Source organism: Jaculus jaculus, chromosome 4 (genome assembly GCF_020740685.1).
Source record: "Jaculus jaculus isolate mJacJac1 chromosome 4, mJacJac1.mat.Y.cur, whole genome shotgun sequence".
In the NCBI taxonomy this organism is placed as follows: Eukaryota; Metazoa; Chordata; class Mammalia; order Rodentia; family Dipodidae; genus Jaculus; species Jaculus jaculus.
This window is the reverse complement of record NC_059105.1, coordinates 180,689,475-180,710,523: the sequence shown is the minus strand read 5'-3', so window position 1 is coordinate 180,710,523 and position 21,049 is coordinate 180,689,475. Positions and strand designations below refer to the sequence as shown.

Below are 21,049 nucleotides of genomic sequence, written 5' to 3'. Positions count from 1 at the left end.
CTTGATTTATCAATTCAGAGTATAGTTTTATTCACTTGTTTTTCCATAGCAGGCAAGAAATAAGAGGCCCTGTTTTCATCAACTGCAATCTCACCATCTTTTTGTTTTTCTTCCTCTTTCCTTTCTTCCCTTCTTTTCCTCACCCTGTCCCTCCTCTCCCTTGCATGCGCATGTGCATGTGTGTTTAGAGTATGTATGTGGTGGTTTATTAGGTATGACGTGTATACTTGTGTGTGGAGATGTGTGTGCACATGCGCGCTCACATGACCATCATGTGCCCTTCTCTCATTGCTCACCCATGTATTGCCAGAGATGAGGTCTCCCTGAACTGGGAGCTGCTGTTTCTGGTCATTGAGCCAAAGCAATTCCTTTAGTTTCCACCTGTGCAGACTGGAGTTACAGACATGTATGGCCACACTCGGCTTTATGTGTGTTCTGGGCAGTTGAACGCCGGCCATTTCAGGCCCTCCTAGACCCTCATGCTTAAGCAGCAAATGCTCTTAACTGATGAGTCATCTTCCTGGACCCTTCAGCTTTATGTTTTGATATAATTTCAAAAAGTTATCAGAATAGTTCAAGCTCTTCACCTGGATTTACCTGTTCTTAACATCTCTCACACTTTAAAAATCATTTTTTTCAGTGCCAAACCTTTAATCCCAGCACTTGGGAGGCAGAGGTAGGAGGATCACTGTGAGTTCGAGGCCATCCTGAGACTACATAGTGAGTTCCAGGTCAGCCTGGAGAGTGAGACCCTACCTCGAAAAAAAAAAATCCATTTTTCAGCTGGGCGTGGTGGCGCATGCCTTTAATCCCAGCACTCGGGAGGCAGAGGTAGGAGGATCGCCATGAGTTCAAGGGTACCCTGAGACTACATAGTGAATTCCAGATTGGCCTAGATTAGAGTAAGACTCTACCTCGAAAAACCAAAAAAAAAAAAAAAAAAAAAAGTTTTTTTTCTTGTTTCCTGCATATATATATACACACACACATACACCCAATTTTTTTTTTAAAGAACCATTTGGGAATAAACTCTCATATTTCGTGTTCCCTTTCCCCTAGTTACTTCATGTGTTTTCCAAGAATAAGAGCATTCATTTTCACCATCATGGTACAGTTACACAGTTACAAAAACAGTGTTACCAAATCTACAAGACTTTATTTAGATTTTTCCAGGTGTCTCAATAATATTCTGGTCTTTTTTTCCCTTTTTTCAGTTTGTTGAAGAAACAATCACAGTCACCTACTGTATTTTGAGGCAGGGGAGGGAAGGAGAGAGGGAGAGAATAGGCGTGCCAGGACCTCTTACTCTGCAGAGGAACTCCAGACACATGTGCCACTTTGTGTATTTGGCTTCACATGAGTGCCAGGAAATCAAACCCAGGCCATCGAGCTTTGCAAGCACGTGCCTTCAACTGCCATGTAATCTCTCCAGCCCCCAAATGGAAATCTGTTAAAATCTAATCTTAGTGTTTGTTTTGCATGACATTCAGTTTTGAAGAAGTATAGGGAAGTTGTTTGTTACAATCCCTCTGATTTGTCATTGTCTGGTAAGTCCTCATTTTGGGCAGAAATCCCTCTGGAGTGATGCTAAGTCCTGAGTGCATTGTCCAGAGGCACTGGTGTCACTGGTTCCCTTAACCAGAGCTGCTGGTTTTCATCACTGGGTTAAAATGGTGTCTGCTAAGTTCCTTCAGCCTGAGGCTTCTAGTCTTAACTGCTAAGCCAGCTCTCCAGCCCAAGATGAAACTTTTTTTTTTTTAATTTTTAAATTTTTATTAACATTTTCCATGATTATAAAAAAAAATCCCATGGTAATTCCCTCCCTCCCCACCCCCACACTTTCCCCTTTGAAATTACATTCTCCATCATATTACTTCCCCATTACAATCATTGTACTTACATATATACAATATCAACCTATTAAGTATCCTCCTCTCTTCCTTTCTTTTCCCTTTATGTCTCCTTTTTAACTTACTGGCCTCTGCTACTAAGTATTTTCCTTCTCACGCAGAAGCCCAATCATCTGTAGCTAGGATCCACATATGAGAGAGAACATGTGGCGCTTGGCTTTCTGGAGATGAAACATTTTTAAAGGTTACACTGGGGCCGGGGAGATGGTTCAGTGGTTAAAGCACTTGCTTACAAAGCTGCCAGCCTTAGTTAGTTGCCCAGTACCCACATGAAAGCCATATGAAATATGTCTGGTATTTGCTTGCAGTGGCAAGAGAACCTGGCTCACCTATACATATCACACATGTGCACAAATAAAATAATAAAATTTTAAAGAAATAAAGATGATTCTGTTCATTTGAAATATAATTAAGTGCATTTTAAAATTTGCAGTCAGTATTAGGTTTTTCTCTTTTCTGCCTGTGAGTAGTGAGTGTAGTGTTGGGTGTTTGTGCTGTGTGTATGTGTGTGTGATGCTGAGGTGTCCTGAATATGTGCCTGTGGAGACCTTAGGAGAGTGTTGGGGAGTCCTCTTCCATCACTCACCTACGTGTTGGTCCTCCTTCATTACTCACCTTACTTTCCTGGACATGGAATCTCTTTCTGGTTCTAGAGCTTGCTGTTTATTCACAACCCTAGCAATCCTCTGGCCTCCACTTCCCACAGTATTGAGTCAGATGTGCTTGGGCCAGTCCCAACTGTTTATATTAAGTACTGTGGGAATCGAATTCAGGTGATATCAGGGCCCCATCAGGTACTCATGCTTGTGTGGAAGGTACATTTCACTGCTGAGCCATCTCTACATGCCCAAGTGTTTCTGTCTCTTCCTCTCTCTCTCTCTTTTTTTTTTTCTTCAAGGTATGGTTTCACTCTAGCCCAGGCTGATAGGGAATTTGCTCTGTAGTCTCACGGTGGATTTGAACTCACAGCAATCCTCCTACCTCTGCTCCCTGAGTGCTGGGATTAAAGGCATGCGCCACCACACCCAGCTTCCAAGTTTTTCTCTTGATACAATTATTTTAAAAGCTAGTTTTAGGGAAATGTCACTGTATTAGTCAGGGTTCTCTAGAGGAACAGAACTGGTAGAATGAAATATATTTAAAAAGGAATGTATTGGGTTAGTTTATGGCAGTCCAACAATAGCAGTCTGCAGACTGGAGAGTCTAGGAGGCTGGTAGCTGCTCAGTCCATGGGGCTGGATGCTTCAGCAGTCCCAGTCCAGCACTGAAGGCCTGACGCCTTCCTGGTCTTTAGTCACACTTGTCTCCAGTCCATGCTGGCAGGCTGAGGAGATGGTTCTAATACCATGAAGGACAGCCAAGTAGGAGACGCGTACATGCACGTGAAGGCACTCTGCAGCAGGCAGCCCTGGCAGCCAGGTGGGAGGAAGGGGCTCCTTTCTCCCAGAGCTTCCTTACATAAAGCCCCCCTCCCCCACTCCCGGAGGGCCACCCACTCTGGGGGCTGGGCTTACTTTGGGGAAAGGACTTGGTCCTTCAGTTAATCCTTCCTGGAAGCAACCTCAGAGACATACTCAAGAGGAATGGCTGTGGTTTCCAAAAAAGAGCAAATTGACAACAAAACTTTACCATCACAGTCAGTTATCCCATATCCCAGTCAACTGTTTCTCAGTCATCCTTACAAAGTCTAAGGATAACCAGTTTCATTGGTTTTGAGGTTATCCTTCCTGTATGTTTTTATAAACATAAGCAGGTAAATACATACTTATTTACTCTTGATTTGTACATGAAAGATAGCAATCATATATTAGGTGACACTGTATTGTCACATAATATATCCTGAAATCATCCCACAGCCTTTTATATATTTAAAGGGATTGGTTCTTTTTCTTATAAATATTTTATTTATTTATTATGGAAAGGGAAAGCGCGTGCAGAGAGAGAGAGAGAGAGAGAGAGAGAGAGAGAGAGAGAGAGAGAGAGAGAGAGAATGGGCACTCCAGGGCCTCCAGTCACTACAAAGGAACTCCAGATTTCATTTGCCCCCTTGTGCATCTGGCTAATGTGGGTCCTGGAGAATTGAACCAGGATCCTTTGGCTTTGCAGACAAATGCCCTAACCACTAAGCCATCTCTCCAGCCCCTCTTTTTTTTTTTTTTTAATAGAAAAATGAAACAGTTGAATATCTCTAAATTTTTGGATGTGCCACAGTTTATGTGCTTGCTCTCCTATACATTTATATTTAGATTATAGTAACAGAAACCCTGCAGTGAATAACTTTGTACATATGTACTTTTATATTCATATTTAGGGAAAGTGATTAGAAGTGGAATTTTATGTTTAAATTATAAATGCTGTGTAACTTTTGAGGTAGGCTCTCACTGTAGCCAAGGCTGACCTGGAACTCACTCTACCTTGAACTCCCAAGTGCTGGGATTAAAGGTGTGCACCACCATGCCTACTATAATTTTGTTTTAACATTTGACAAGTTCTACTTTCTGAAGGTTATAATATTTTGCATTCATACTAGCAACAGATAAGAATATCTAGCCAACAAGAGACACACATAAAAGGGATACAAATTGGAAAGGAAGAAATCAAGTTATCATTATTTGCAGATGACATGATTCTATACATAAAGGACCCTAAAGAGTCTACTAGCAAGCTGTTAGAGCTGATCAAAACCTACAGCAATGTAGCAGGATACAAAATAAATACACAGAAATCAGTAGCCTTCATATATGCTAACAACAAACACACAGAGGATGAAATCAGAGAATCACTCCCATTCACAATTGCATCAAAAAAAATAAAACACCTTGGAATAAACCTAACCAAGGAAGTAAAGAATCTATACAATGAGAACTTTAAAACACTCAAGCGAGAAATTGCAGAAGACACTAGAAAGTGGAGAAACATCCCTTGTTCCTGGATTGGAAGAATCAATATCGTGAAAATGGCAATCTTACCTAAAGCAATCTACACATTTAATGCAATCCCTATCAAAATTCCAAAGGCTTTCTTCATGGAAATAGAAAAAACAATCCAAAACTTCATTTGGAATCACAAAAAACCTCGAATATCTAAAATAATACTGAGCAACAAAAAAGAGGCTGGTGGTATCACCATACCTGATTTTGCCCTATACTACAGAGCCATAGTAACAAAAACAGCATGGTACTGGCACAAAAACAGACATGTAGATCAGTGGAACAGAATAGAGGACCCAGATGTAAGCCCAAGTAGCTATAGCCACCTGATATTCGATAAAAATGTCAAAAATACTCATTGGAGAAGAAACAGCCTCTTCAGCAAATGGTGTTTTGAAAACTGGATATATATCTGCAGAAGGATGAAAATAGATCCTTCTCTCTCGCCATGCACAACAATTAAGTCCAAATGGATTAAAGACCTTAACATCAGACCGGAAACTTTGAAACTGCTAGAGGAAAAAGTAGGGGAAACCCTTCAACATATTGGTCTTGGCAAAGACTTTCTGAATACAACCCCAATTGCTCAGGCAATAAAACCACAGATTAACCACTGGGACCTAATGAAATTACAAAGATTTTGCACCGCAAAGGACACAGTGAAAAAAGCAAAGAGGCAACCTACAGAATGGGAAAAAATCTTCGCCAGCTATATATCTGATAGAGGTTTAATATCTAGGATATACAAAGAACTCAAAAAGTTAAATAATAAGGAATCAAACAAGCCAATCAAAAAATGGGCTATGGAGCTAAATAGAGAGTTCTCAAAGGAAGAAATACGAATGGCATATAAGCATCTAAAAAAATGTTCTACGTCACTAGTCATCAGGGAAATGCAGATTAAAACTACATTGAGATTCCATCTCACTCCTGTCAGATTGGCCACCATCATGAAAACAAATGATCATAAATGTTGGCGGGGATGTGGAAAAAAAGAAACCCTTCTGCACTGCTGGTGGGAATGCAATCTGGTCCAGCCATTGTGGAAAACAGTGTGGAGGTTCCTAAAACAGCTAGAGATTGATCTACCATATGACCCAGCTATAGCACTCCTAGGCATAGATCCAAAGGACTCATCTCATTTCCTTAGAAGTACATGCTCAACCATGTTTATTGCTGCTCAATTTATAATAGCTGGGAAATGGAACCAGCCTAGATGTCCCTCAACAGATGAGTGGATAATGAAGATGTGGCACATTTATACAATGGAGTTCTACTCAGCGGTAAAGAAAAATGAAGTTATGAAATTTGCAGAAAAATGGATGGACTTGGAAAGTATTATACTAAGTCAGGTAACCCAGGCCCAGAAAGCCAAGCGCCACATGTTCTCTCTCATATGTGGATCCTAGCTACAGATGACTGGGCTTCTGCGTGAGAATGAAAATACTTAGTAGCAGAGGCCAGTAAGTTGAAAAGGAGACATAAAGGGTGGAGAAAGGAAGGGAGGAGGCTACTTAATAGGTTGATATTGTATATATGTAATTACAATGATTGTAATGGGGAGGTAATATGATGGAGAATGGAATTTCAAACGGGAAAGTATGGGGGTGGGGAGGGAGGGAATTACCATGGGATATATTTTATAATCATGGAAAATGTTAATTAAAATTAAAAAAAAAAAAGAATAGCCAATAGAGTGGTGTTTTTTAAAAAAATATTTGTTAATAATTTTTTTTTCAAGGTAGAGTCTCACTCTAGCCCAGGCTGACCTAGAATTATTCTCTAGTCCCAGGCTGGCCTTGAACTCACAGCAGTCCTCTTACCTCTGCCTCCCAACTGTTGGGATTAAAGGTGTGCACCACCACGCCTGGCCTGATTTTTTGCTAATAATTTTATAACTGAGAAATGCTATCTTAGTATAATATTACTTTGTATTTATTATAATTTTTTAAAGTATATATGTAACAGAAATTACAATGTCCTCTCTTTTTATATCTTTTTCATGTTCCAGGAGTTTGGTCTTTTTAGAAATTTTATGAATGATCTTTACACAGCAAGGATATTAGGGTTTTTTTAAGCCTGTGTAATATAATTACTTTTTGCTTTAAATTTGTGATAGCATCACATTTTCCTTTTCCAAACAAAATCTTTGTTATGTTTTTGCATGTCTCTTCTCTGTGCAGTCATTTTGAGCAGCCCCACTGTCTAACAGTCTCTTGGCAGGGGCTGGGCAAGAATGTTTCCCTACTGAGGAGCAGTATGATCTGAGTAGTACCTGTCTTCCAGAGCTGTAGAGTGGGCTGTGTGCTGTTTGCTCTTCCTGTTGCACTGTACAGAGCCCGCAGGGTACAGAGAGGGATTCATGTGCTCGTCTTCTTAGGAATATCTAGAAATATGTGTTGTCTTTTAAGAACTTCTCCTTTCAGAAGTAGAATGTAACTAATCTGAAGAATTGTTTTTATTGTTTCTGTTTGAATCAAATGTGTGATTTTCAATTTTTTAAAAATTTGATTGGTAGTTTGTATATATATGCAGTGTCCAAGTTCTGAATACCGTGTCTCAAAATATTACTTGTTAAAATTTGGCTTATAGTATTGGAAAATGCTGTTGTATGGCAAATTTCCTCCACATTGAAAGGTCTCAACAACTATTGCAGCTTTACCAAAAGCAGCTGGGTCAACTCACCAGAGGTGGGGTGGGTCATTAGGCCCCACCTGAGACTTAGGTGCCCCCTGCACCAGCTGAATACAGTAGCGTGTATCTCGTGACAGGAGACAGGGTGTAGAGAGTAAAGACCAAGTTTAAGCTGGTTCTTTGGAGTCTCCATGCTCCGTAAGTCCTCACCCCCAGGCTGAGGGAGGAGCATCTGTGGGGTAATCTCTGAATAGTGAGCCCCACTAAAGTGCTGCTTTGGGAGTCTCATGCTTTGTCAGTAAGCCCTCACCCCCAGGCTGAGGGAGGAGCGTAGTGAGTCCCCCTGCAGGGCTGCTCAGGGGTCTCACACTTCCAGACAGGGACAAGGAGCTTCTAGAAGCAGCCACGGTGAAGTCATCTTCAGGGTGGAATGAGACTCCTCCGGGTGCGGCTGCTCTGGGTCCCGATGCTCTGTAAGTCAGTCCTCATCCTGAGGCTGAGGGAGGAGCATCCAAGGAGTAACTGTGACACAGGAATCTCCATCAAAGTGGCTGCTGTGGGGGACCACGTTCTTATAAGTAACCCCTCCTTATGCTCTGTAGGTGACCTCCAGTACACTCACTGCTTCACTGAACTCGTACTTGGGTCTGCCACCTGAGCCCTGTTTGGGGTAAAGGCGTGTGTCTGTATCTCCCCAGGGGAAAACTTTCCCACAACGGATGCACTGGGCTTGAAATCAGAGACTAAACCTTTGAATATTTTCTAGTTGCTCTGTGATTCTTCATTTCCTCACTTGTAAAATTTCACAGGTAGAATATTCCATGTCTTAGGTGCCTGTGGTTGAAAATCTATGAGCATGTTTTCCTAACATAAGCAACCTCAGGAGTGGTTCCTGATAGAGATGCTTACACAGAGCAGGCCTCAAAAGCTGCGGCTGCGCCTTGAGCGCACCTAGAGGAAGAAGCAGTGGTTACAAGTATACCTCTCTTTTTCCATTTGCCGCCATCTTACTCCTGTAGACCTTTATGAGAAATGAAGAAATACTAAGGTTGGAAGGGTAGGCAACTTTAGAAGCGTCAGTAGCTAAAATAAAAAAGAGAAGTCCCAAGCAGCCTTAGCTATGTGAGTGAAAAGTTGCTGTTTCCAGTGGGCTTGGGCATTTCCTTTGCGGGGGGAAGTCCTTATGTTATTGGTTAAGGTGAAATCACTGATAATACTTAGGACTATCTGTTTTAATTTACACCTATGTTATAGGTGTAAATTAAAAATGTGTGATGTTGGGCTGGAGAGATGGCTTAGCGGTTAAGCGCTTGCCTGTGAAGCCTAAGGACCCCGGTTCGAGGCTCAGTTCCCCAGGTCCCACGTTAGCCAGATGCACAAGGGGGCGCACGCGTCTGGAGTTCGTTTGCAGAGGCTGGAAGCCCTGGCGCGCACATTCTCTCTCTCTCCCTCTATCTGTCTTTCTCTCTGTGTCTGTCGCTCTCAAATAAATTAAAAAAAAAATTATAAAAAAAAAATGTGTGATGTTCCTAAATGGCCTATGCAGTTGTGACCTAAGAAGTTCCATAAAGTAGAATTGGTGCTAAGTATCCTGCAGTGAAAATGGGAGTAGCTTGGCTTTGGATTCATGCCCCAATTAAATCAAATGAATAAATGCCTAGTGTCTTTCACTTAGCACAGTGCTTTTGTGCTGCAGCATTTATCAGTACAGGGCTTCTTTTCTTTCTATGGCCAAATAATACTTCATTACTTTACCCATCCATGTGTCATCGAGTAGGTATTTGAGTTTTTGTTCTTTTTGGTCCCCTACTTCTTAAGACTCAACTCAAATGAGAAACAGAGTACCAGTATGTCAGTGATAAAGGTGCACGTAGATAAGGCTTAACTTTGTAATAAAAAGGTTTGCAAATACGAAGCCCCTATGTTCCTCTTCCCACTCTTTTTGTCCCCTTCCTGGTGCAGTAATTTTACTTCAGAGAGGAAACTGCTGTGTGGCGGGCTCTTTTCTGGAGAGTGAAATCAACAGAGGTGGAACCAGAGATACATAATTACTTTAGAGAAAGATAAGGAAGGGTGGAACCTTACCACAGAACTGCAGAAAAGGCAATGCTTCTGTCAGGGACCATGGTGCATAGAAACTGAGAGCAGGTGGAAGATGATTCCTTCTGACCCAAAGATAATAGGCCTTTTTTGGGCTGGGGCAATGGCTTAGTGGTTAAGGCATTTGCCTGCTAACCCTAAGGGCCCTGGTTCAATTTCTCAGGACCTATGTATGCCAGAGATTCACAAGGGGGGGGGGCTGCCTCTGGAGTTCGTTTGCAGAGGCTAGAGGGCCTGGTGTGCCCATTCTCTCTCTCTCTCTCTCTCTCTGCACCTCTTCCTCTCAAATAAATAAATAAAATACTTTTTTTTAAAAAAAGATAATAAGCCTTTTGACCTACCTGTGTTATTAAGGTGAAAAGTAATTTTTTGACTGTAAATTACTAAAAACTCAGCATTAAACAGTTGTACAATTTAAATGATATCACTTATTAATTCTAATTGTGTCATAATTTGTAGGTTTCTCCAGCAACTGAAGGAAGAGAATTCTGAGTTGATTAATAAATTGTGGACTGATATTCAGCAGAAAATGGCAACACAGTCACAAATAACTCCTCCAGGAACACCATCTTCTGCTCTTTCATCAGGAGACCAGAGAAGTTAGTTAGTTTCTTGTTTGCATTATTTCTAGTAGCTTGCTTTAGTAGTTTGTTGTTGTTTTGTTTTTCTGGGATATAGTGATTTTTAAAGGAGTGTTACTTAACTGTTCTAACTGACTAAGATAGTGATGGATCTGTCAGTTTAAGTACATTTTAGAGAAAGCTTATTCACACGATTGAGATCCTTTCTGTGATATTCTTTCAGCTGCTCTGAATGCTACCGATGCTGTTAAGAGAATCCAAAGCCGGCTTCAGCCTACTGAATCTTCTGAGACTGTAGACTCAAGCTGTTCTGTGGGACAAGTACTGAACACAAGGAGGCAAACACAGCTGCTAAACAAAGGTTCAGTTCTTACTTTACAAAAATAAATTGTCAAACATGTAGCTTGATTTTAGCTAATTGCTTGGTAAATTTGTTGGTTTTTAAGCTCATCTAGTATGGGCTTGTTGAAGGAGAGCTGCAAGGCCATTCCTGTCCCAGTCCTTTCTGTCCCACAGAACTGTATTATCAGTGACTTTTCTCTTTGCCAAGACCAAATACCTGACAGGTAGCTTATGGACGGAAGAATTGATGTCAGCTCATAGTTGGAGGGTGCAGTCCACTGTGGCAGGGAGGGCATGGCAGCTGACACCGAGGCAGCTGGTCACATTGGATCCACAGTGAGGAAGCAGAAAACTCTGAGTTCTGTGCGCAGCTCACGGTCTCCTGTTTGTTTAGTCTGAGACTCCAGCCCGTGGAGTGACGCTGTCCACGGCTTAGGTGTGTACTTCCGCCTCAGCTAACTTACTCTAGAGAATCCCTCACAGACATCCCAGATGTGTTTCCATGGTGGTTCTAAATTCTTTCAAGTTGACATCAGGAAATTGACCATTACAATCTGTAACAATGGTGCTAGTGTGTTCATTACAGATAATGTAAACCTTGTCGATACTTCGTATGTTTTTACAATAAAAATGGTGATGACTTCTAAAACAAGTTTATTTTATTTTATTTTTTATTTATTTGAGTGTGACAGACAGATAAAGGCAGAGAGAGAGAGAGACAGAGACAGAGAGAGAGTGCACCAGGGCCTCCAGCCACTGCAAACAAACTCCAGACACATGCACCCCCTTGTGCATCTGGCTAACATGGGTCCTGGGGAATGGAGCCTCGAACTGGGGTCCACAGACTTCACAGGCAAACGCTTAACCACTAAGCCATCTCTCCAGCCCTAAAACAAGGTTTTATAATGATGAACAACAAAAGATTTTTCTGGTAATTTTGTAGTTGTAATTTTTCCTGGTCTTGAACTAGAATGACTTCTGTCATTCTCAGTGAAAAGAAAACCAGATTTGTGTGCTCCTTCCAAGCAGAAGACAAACTCGTTATCAGCTAGTGCTACCTCTGCAGACTTACCAAGCAGCAACAGTTCCAGCCTGGATATCCTCAAACACATGATCCATGAAGTGGAACATGAGATGAAGGAATACGAGCGGTGGACAGGACGGGAAGTCAAGGGGCTGCAGGGTGGTCAGGGTCTCACAGGCTTCACCTTGTCGCTGGTGAGCTCTCTCTGCCGCCTCATTCGCTACCTGAAGGAGGTAAGAGCATGTGAATCTTCCCTATAGGCAGAAATAGATGTTTTTTCCTCTGTTCAATTTATTGTGACCTCTAGGTCAAATTATAATACCTTTGCTTAAGGTACCTCAGTTTTAGTTTATCTGAAGTAAAAATTCATGTTTTTAGTCTCCTTAATTTGACTATTTAATAGCTATAGTCAGTGTAGTTTAATGTAGTTATTTGTTTTGAATTGTATTTAAGCAAGCCTAATTTGAATTCATAATCACATCACCTAAAATTCAAAGACAAGGAGTGATGTATATTTTATGAAGAAATGTAGTCATATAATTTTGTCCACCATTTAAAAATTTTTCTATTTCAAGAAGGTACAATGACAAAATGACACACTTTAGTCAATAAATAGAAGCCTTCTAGTTGATGTTTCCAATTCTTATTACTGTCATAGCATATGATTTTTTGTAAACATATTTTATGTAAATGATAAATTTTTTGCCAGGTTTGAGTAGAAACCAGTTTTCAGTATATAATTATTGGTGGAAGTTTCTTTCTGTCTCTGTGTGTCTCTGTTTTGAACAGAGTGAGCTGCAACTACGTAAAGAAGTAGAGACAAGACAGCAGCTAGAACAAGTGTTAGGTGACCATCGAGAGCTCATTGATGCTCTGACGGCTGAAGTGCTTCTTCTCAGAGAGGAAAACAGTAACACACAGGTATTCAGATGTTCATCCCTACCTAATTGTCCATGTTTAGTAGTAAAAAAATCTTCAAGGGCTGGAGAGATGGCTCTGTGGTTAAGGCGCTTGCCTGCAAAGCCTAACAGCCCAGGTTCAGTTCCCCAGTACCCACATAAAGCCAGATACACAAAATGGTGCATGCATCTGGAGTTCATTTACAGTGGTTAAATGCCCTGGTGCACCCATTCTCTCGGTCTCTTCTTCTCTCTATACCTCTCTGCTTACAAATAAATTAATTAAATATTGTTTTAAAAATCTCTTCAACAAATCCAGGTTCTTAGTTATGTTGGTTTATTGAAGGTAAGGAGCTTTCTTACATCAAAGGTCCAGTAGTGGAAGCTTTGACTCCTCGTAGTATAAAGGCTGAAGTCACTGCTTGTAGGTAGTGTACCGTGTGGCACTGGTAGATGGAGCTGCATCATTTCTAGTTCTTAATCCAAAGCGTGAGGCTTATGGAAACCAATTTGCATTTTAGAGCAGCAGAGAATCTTTCTGGAGGAGCCCTCCTGCAGCAGTATCAGATGCTGTTTATAGTTGTTTACGGTGTTTTCGGATTTGATTTGCCTCTTAAGTAATGCTCAAAAGACAAGCAGTATCCCTATTAGCAAACCAGCTGCCTGAATGCTACATTACGCATTCTTCCTTTGTATACTCTGATGACTGTCTGCCGTTGTTCTCACTGTACTTACCAAATCATGTTATACTTATTGCAGAGTTTGTGTTGTTTGATTGCAGACTATTTTCATCTTTTTGTTGTCATGGCTCAGTAATACTTTAGTCAGCCATAAGAGATTAGAACAGGGGGCTGGAGAGATGGCTTACCAGTTAAGGCACTTGCCTGTGAAGTCTCAGGACCCAGTTTCTATTCCCCAGTACCCACGTAAACCAGATGCACAAGGTGGCACATGCTTTTGAAGTTTGTTTGCCATGGCTAGAGGCCCTGGCATGTCCATTCTCTCTTTCTATCTGCCTCCTTCTCTCGCTCTCCAAAGTAAATATATAATATTAAAAAAGAGATTAGGAAAAAAAGTGAGTGTGTTCATGTCAATGAATATTAGATGTAAGATGTCTATTTTTAACAACTGATCGTCTACATAAGCGTTAGTTCAAACCTTTTTTAAGGTTTACAATTCCATATTTTTTAGTATAATCAGAGAGTTGTCTATCAGTACTGTCATCTCAATCCAGATATTCACCACCTCAAAGTGAATTTTTAGCCAGGCGTGGTGGCACATGCCTTTAATCCCAGCACTCAGGAGGCAGAGGTAGGAGGATCGCTGTGAGTTCATGGCCACCCTGAGACTACATAGTGAATTCCAGGTCAGCCTGGGTGAGACCCTACCTTGAAAAAACAAAAAAAAAAAAAACAAACAACCAACAACAATAACAGCAACAACAACAACAAAAAAACCCAATGAATTCTTGATGTTCTTAAAATAATATTACACACTCACATCCTCTGTGTAGCTTGCTTTCTTAATCATGATTTGATGTTTATTATGCTGACAGTGTTTTTTATTTTTTCTCTCTAGGCAAGACTTCAGCAGTACATGGTCACAACAGATGAACAGCTTATATCACTCACACATGCCATTAAGAACTCTGCTGTGATAAATAACTCCAGACAAGAAAGTCAGGCATCAGAAAGGGTAGCTATAGATAGAAGAATCATAAATAATGCTGGTATGTGTGGTTTCCTTATTCCCAGATTGTCCTTAGCTCACTCAGTGACCTTAGAATAGTAATAAGCAGGGCTGAAGAGATGACTTAATGGTTAAGGCATTTGCTGGCAGAGCCAAAGGACCCAGGTTCAAATCCCCAGGACCCACATAAGCCAGATACACAAGGTGGCACGTGCATCTGTAGTTTATTTGCAGTGGCTGGAGGCCCTGATGCACTCATTGTCTTATCTGCCTCTTTCTCTCCCTCTCTGTCTCTCTCTCTCTCTCTCAAATATATAAATAAAAATAAAATATTAAAAAATATTTTCTAAAAGAATAGTAATTAGCCAAAAAAAAAAAAACCCTGAACCACTAAGGTCATACTAAATTATTAGCTATTTACACATAGACTATAATATCACTATTGAGTTGAGTACTACTGCTTTTCTAGCCGAGAGTTATTGAATGCTTTCTTTTGCCAGGTTCCTTTTGCATGTACAGCTATATTTAATCCTCATGATGTTATATAAGATAGCTTTTATGGTTATCCTGTTTTTCACATGAGGAAACTGAGGCTTAGGAAGCACTGGTAGCTTAGTAGTCACACATGTAGAATGTAGCACCATTGGGTACATGGACCAGTAAGACATTGGTGTGAGCACTGTTATTCATGGGTTCCAGAGTGAGGAGAAGAGGAGGTCAAAGAAAGGTAGGAGAGGAGAGAGCAGGGGCAGGGAGAAGAAAAAGAAAATAAAACAACTGAGTTTGTCTTGGTAACTTTGGTTCAGATGTAGTGAGGCTTTGAAATCCTGTCTTTACTGTGGATACTTTCCTTGTGGTGGGCTGGACAGAGGATTAGGCCTTTACTTTTCTCCTGCCCTCTTTCCCTTCTCTCTCCTTCCCCCTTTCCTTCTTCCTACCAATACTTGAGAGCATATCTGATGCTTATGTATTTAGGATTATCTCTTTAGAGTGATTCTGGAACGTGTGGACCAGGATTTAGCTTGTATGGTGTCACTGCAAAGGCTGCTCCTGCTTTCTAGTACATCAGTTAAGGGATGTCAGTGATGTCCTATTAATGAGTTAAATTTTCCTACTAAGAAATCTTTGTTATCCAAAGATGAGAAGCTGGAGAGTTAATTCTTTTTTGAAACTATTTTTAAAATATTATTTATTTATTGGTGGGGAGAGGCAGAGAAAGAGAGAATGGGCATGCCAGGGCCTCCAGCCACTGCAAACGAACTCCAAACACCTGCGCCCCTTTGTGTAGCTGACTTATGTGGATTCTGGGGAATTGAACCACAGTCCTTAGGCTTCGCAGGCAAATAAATGCCTTAATTGCTAAACCATTTCCCCAGCCTGAGAGTTAATTCTTGATACTGCTTGGGGAAACGTCAGATTAATATCAGTAAAGCCAGGTTAGCATCTTCTTAAGTCTTAGCTCACATAATCTTAAAATAGTGTGGAACGTGACTACACTATAATAGTGCCTGACGTATGATATCACCTTGGTTTGGCACGAGCTTGTATTTGGAGGTCAGTGCGTTACTCTGTCCTGTTGTCATCTTGTCCTGACCCATCAGACTCGTGAGAGTCACTTATTTGTAGGGCTTTGTTGCTTGCCTTCAGTGCTTTTCCACATAGCAGGTTATTCCCGGTGCTGGTCTCCTCGAACCTGCCTGTGGAACGCGTGTTAAGGTGGATGCAGCCTGTAAAGGCTTTGGCCACATGTGGTAGTTATCCTACTTGATTGCATTGATGAACAAATGCCTGAACTGTGTCTGTAGTTTCTGCGCCTTACACATTAATGTCTGTATATCTTCTTCAGAGGGTCCCATTGCAAGCACAAATGTCCCTGTGCCATTGATGTTCAAAGGGGAAGAAGTGATTGATTTCACACAGGAAGAGTTGCCTGTTAAACTGTCTCAAGTGCCAAGCCCTCCAGACAGCTTGAATCTGGCCACTAATTTCCCAGCACGTATTTTCGAGCCAGCTGTGATGTTGACACCACCCAGGCAAAAGAGTAACTCAGAATTCTCTCCTCTGCAGGATGGTAAGCAGGGTTCTTCTAAAGCTGTATGAAAGTTGTTTTGTACACTTCATTTGTATAATATATTGTGTTGACTAGTACCCCAAACACTAAACATGAAAAAGCATTGCTTACCACCCACAACCTTTCAGCTGCAGGCAGAACTTTTAGGGTAGCTTTCTATGTTGGTTTTTCATTTCTATGACAAAGTAACTCATGGTTTCAAAGGTTTTGGTCTGTCGTTGGCTAGCTGTGTTGTCTTGACCGTGGTGAGACAGAACAGCACAGTAGAAGAGGGGTGGCAGAGGAGATGTGATCATCTCATTGCAGCCGGGAAGCAGAGCATGAAAGGAAGGGCCTGCAAACTAGGCAGAGCCTTCAAAGACACGCCCTGCTGACCACCTTCTTCCAGCTAGGCCTCACCTCTGAAAGTTTCCATGACCTCCCAGTTACACCATCAAAGTGTGACTCCATCAGTGAGTCAATCATTGATAAGTCAGCTGTCTGAGCTAGTCACTTCCCCAGTACATGATCCTTTTGGGGCAGGGGTAACAGTTAAGCTACAGTAGAGTATGATGTTGAATTAATTTTATTATATGTTCCATTGAATGTAAATATGAAGTTAAGATCAAAGACCAACATCGTTAGCATTAAGACGCAGAAGAGGGGCTAGGGAGGTACCTTGATGGCTAAAGGTATGAAGCCTGCTGGCCTAGGTTCAGTTCTGCAGCTGCACTTGGAAAGCCAAATGGGCATTCTTTTCAGCAGCCAGAGCACCCATACACCCAAATAAATAAATAAATACGTGCAAATAAATAATTACAACAATTGTTAAAGATTCAGAATTAGGAGAATTTCCATTGACACTGGGGACTCAGGAGCATGTGAAGGAGCAAGAAACAAAAGGAGAATGTACTCCAGAAAATAAGGATAGCTTGACTAGGGAAATATGAAAACCGTAAGCATGTTATAAGTCATATGTGAATATCTTAGTACCATTCTCCTCAAAAGTTTTGCATTGGTGGCTTTCATAATTACAGACAATAAACCATGATTCCCTCCCCCTCCACTTTCACTTTCACTATTCCACTCTCTATCATATCCCCTCCCCCTCTCAATCCATCTTTCTTTTGTTTTGATGTCATCATCTTTTCCTCCTATTCTGAGGGTCCTGTGTAGGTAGTGCCAGGCACTGCAACGTCTTGGACGTCCAGGCTATTTTGTGTCTGAAAGCCTGCATTGCAAGCAGTCCTACCCTTCCTTTGGCTCTTACATTGTTTCTGCCACCTCTTCTGCAATGGACTCTGAGCCTTGGAGGGTATGAGAGATATTTCATTGCTTAGCACTCCTCTGTCACTTCTTCTCAGCACTGTGGTGCCTTTTGAGTCATCCCATAGGTCACTGTCATCTGAAAAGAGAAGTTTCTTTAACCCAAAAGTGAGAGTAGTGTTAATATATGAGTATGAACATTAAGAGAAAGACTTACTGGGCAGCTTGGTGAGCAAATGCATGTAGCCAGATACCAGCAGGTGTTACACCTCTAGGGCTCATGACATCCCTCTTCATATGTTCTCAGTACCAGGCATGTATTCCGTCCCATAGATTGGGTCTTCAGTCCAATTAGAGAGTGTTAGTTTCCCCCATGACATGCCACTATTGCACCCATTAGCTCATTTGGCCTGGTTGGCCAAACTTAAGGCTTGCAGTGTCCACTGTTGACACTGATGACCTCTCTCTCCCATAGAGCTGCATGCAGTGTAGCTTTTTCCAGCTTTCTGTCAGCTGGTCTACAGGGAGGATATTTGCAGCTCAGCTCCAGCAAGATTTCTCAGTGACCTTGTAACCCAAGCATGTGGAATCTTTAGCAGTAGGGTCTTACCTTCTATTCCTGGTGGGAAATCAAGAGCCTCGGCAATGGCCTGTAATGTTTTGGGGCATCAAGGACCTCCCTGCCCAACAGCTCACTAGAAGGTATCCCATCCCTGGCACTGAAAATTTTCTAGTAACAATCTATGGCTTTGGGGTACACCATTGTCCTCATCAAAAGTTTTTAACTAAGGCATGTTGAGGACGTTTTCATGGAAGTAGGTTTGTAGTTAAAACAGTTTTGGAGGTACTTTTGTAGCACATATGGATAGTTTTGAATAAAAGTTTTGGGGATAGGGAGATGGCTCAGCATTAAAGATACTTGCTTGAATAAAATATTAAATTTTTTGCCAGTCCTTAGCTCATTGTTTTTTAACTTGGTGTTCATAGATGGTCTTTAGAAGTTCCATGGACCATTTCATTGTTGGAAAAATTATTTGTGCACTTGTGTATTTTTTTGAGGTGTTGCTTTAATTTCATTTTCAAAGAGGTTTTTAGTCTGTCCTCCAAATAATTGCTTTAAGGAATTAAAAATCTGAATCTGAACAGAAATCAAAACTCAAATCCTATCCTTAGTCTAGCCAATTAATAATCCTCTTCAGACCTCTAAAGAAAGATTCAATTATTAAAGAGATGGAAGAAATGTTAAAAATAACAATCCACACATACTAGACATATTATTCAGTCCTGATTTGCCTGAATTTTTATTTCTTTTAAGATTGCTTATATTTTTCTACAGAGTAATATAAGCTGTTGTTACCGAGACTCAAAAACTTTGTCAGATTTTCTGCACTGGATGATTTATCAACAAAGACCTGATGGGCACAGAAGTAAAGAAAAGGACAAATCTGTGTTACTGACATTTTATTTTGTGCACCCAATGCAAGGGCTGGGGACACGGTCTGTAGGTTAAGTGCTGCACAAGCACGGCTGAGCTCACTCTCCGAAGCCACCCATGTCTCTCGCAGTCCTTGGGCGAGGTGAGAGGCAGGAGGGGGAGGAGCCCTGACAGCGCACGCGTGACTAGCCTGGCGTACACTGCAGTAAGGAGACCTTACGTCAAACAAAATGGATGGCAGGACAAACAAGGTTGTCTATCTTCTCACCTCCACATGGTGCCGTGGCACACATGTCTACAGTCAAGTGTATGAACACACACACATACACACACACACACACAGATTTAAAAAATAAATGGGGACTGGAGAGATGGCTTTGCATTTAAGCACTTGCCTGTGAAGCCTAAGGACCCCAGTTCAAGGCTCGATTCCCCAGGACCCACGTTAGCCAGATGCACAAGGGGGCGCACACATCTGGAGTTCATTTGCAGTGGCTGGAGGCCCTGGCACACCCTTTCTCTCTATCTGCCTCTCTTTCTCTCTGTTACTCTCAAATAAATAAAAACATTTTAAAAAATAAATAAATGGGCTGGAGAGGTGGCTGAGCAGTTACGGTACTGCGAAGCCTAATGACCTGAGTTTGATTCCCCAGTGCCCATGTAAAGCCAGGTGCACAAAGTGGTGCATGCATCTGGAGTTCATTTGGAGTGTCTGGAGGCCCTGGCATGCCCATTCTCTCTGTCTGTATCTCTTTCCTGCACGCTGTCTCTCTCCTTGCAAGTAAATAAAATAATTGAAAAAGTTATGATGAAGATATAGCAGTATAGATGAGTGTAATGGAAGTGTGAGGCATTACGGAATGCAATGCCAGGCTGAGCGTCAGAAGTACTGGCAACTTGCCCGCCCATCACTGAATAGGGCAAAGCAAAGGGTTGTGGTACCACATTTGGACTTCAGTTATCTTGTTTCTAGCACGTGAGGATTTTTATCTTCAACTTAGCATGTTCAGAACCGAGTTCTTGCTAATTGCCTTTTCCCAAGGTGTACATTCCTTGCCTTCTCCATCTCCGCAGATGGCATCACTGTCCACCCACGATGCTTTCATGTGGTTTCCCTCATTCCTCAGTTCCATTCGTGACTCTTGGTTCTGTTGTCAAGGTGTGCCTCACACCAATTGTCTTCTTCCCATCTCTCGCCCACCTTTCTTCTAGACAATGACAGTTGCTTCCTGACTCTGCTTCCATTATGGTGACCGTCTAGTAATCCCAAGCATTTAAGAGATGTGACCTGTGTCATTGCAAACCTGTAGGTTCCCAGTGTTCTGAAATGATAAAACTTCCAACAGAGTCTAACAGGCTCTGCCAGTTCTCCTTGTGGCTGTGCTGCAACCAGATTGGCTGCCTTTCTTTGCTCTCTCTTATACTGAACCTTGCTGGTCTCTGCCGGCATGTCCTCTCCTCTACTTTCTGTTACATGTGTAACCACTTGTTTGTACTCAATTGCAAGATAAGCTGCTCTGAATTTATTTTTAATGTTTATGTTTAATTATTTGCAAGCTAAGAGATAGAGAATGAGAATGGGCACACCATAGCCTCTTACCAATGCAGATAAACTGCAGATACATGTGCCACTTTGTGCATCTTGCTTTATGTGGGCACTAGGGAATCAAACCCAGGCTGTTAAGCTTTGCAAGCAAGCACCTTTAACAGCTGAGCCATTTCTCCAGCTCTATAATCACCATAAAAATTGTATTTTTATTTATTTATTTGAGAGCAACAAAGAGGCGGGGTGGGGGGAGGGAGGGAGAATGGGTGTGACAGGGCTTCCTGCCACTGCAAATGAATTCCAGACGCATGCGCCCCCTTGTGCATCTGGTTAGCGTGGATCCTGGGGAATTGAGCCTTGAACCAGGGTCCCTAGGCTTTACAGGCAAGCGCTTAACTGCTGAGCCATCTCTCCAGCCCTATAGTCACTTTTTTTTTTAAATTTTTTAAATTAATTAATTTATTTATTTATTTTTGGATGTTCAAGGTAGGGTCTCACTCTGGCTCAGGCTGACCTGGAATCCACTATGTAGTCTCAGGGTGGCTTCGAACTCTCAGCGATCCTCCTACCTCTGCCTCCCAAGGGCTGGGATTAAAGGCGTGCGCCACCACGCCCGGCCCTATAGTCACTTTTAAATGTTACT

General features: G+C 41.7%; 1 protein-coding gene across 4 annotated transcripts in view; it reads left to right on the top strand.

Annotated features, from left to right (window-relative positions):
- The window catches only part of Spice1 (spindle and centriole associated protein 1), a 51,840-nt gene that overhangs the window by 20,611 nt on the left and 10,180 nt on the right, over positions 1–21,049 (top strand). For 3 of the 4 annotated variants that reach the window (XM_045147784.1, XM_004672317.2, XR_006636808.1), the window contains exons 8-13: positions 10,034–10,173; positions 10,379–10,516; positions 11,489–11,754; positions 12,311–12,442; positions 13,999–14,149; positions 15,956–16,180. In XM_045147784.1, coding sequence (XP_045003719.1) covers positions 10,034–10,173; positions 10,379–10,516; positions 11,489–11,754; positions 12,311–12,442; positions 13,999–14,149; positions 15,956–16,180 — 1,052 coding nt within the window. The remainder of the gene's footprint in view (positions 1–10,033; positions 10,174–10,378; positions 10,517–11,488; positions 11,755–12,310; positions 12,443–13,998; positions 14,150–15,955; positions 16,181–21,049) is intronic. The other variant, XM_045147785.1, reaches the window with a different exon arrangement.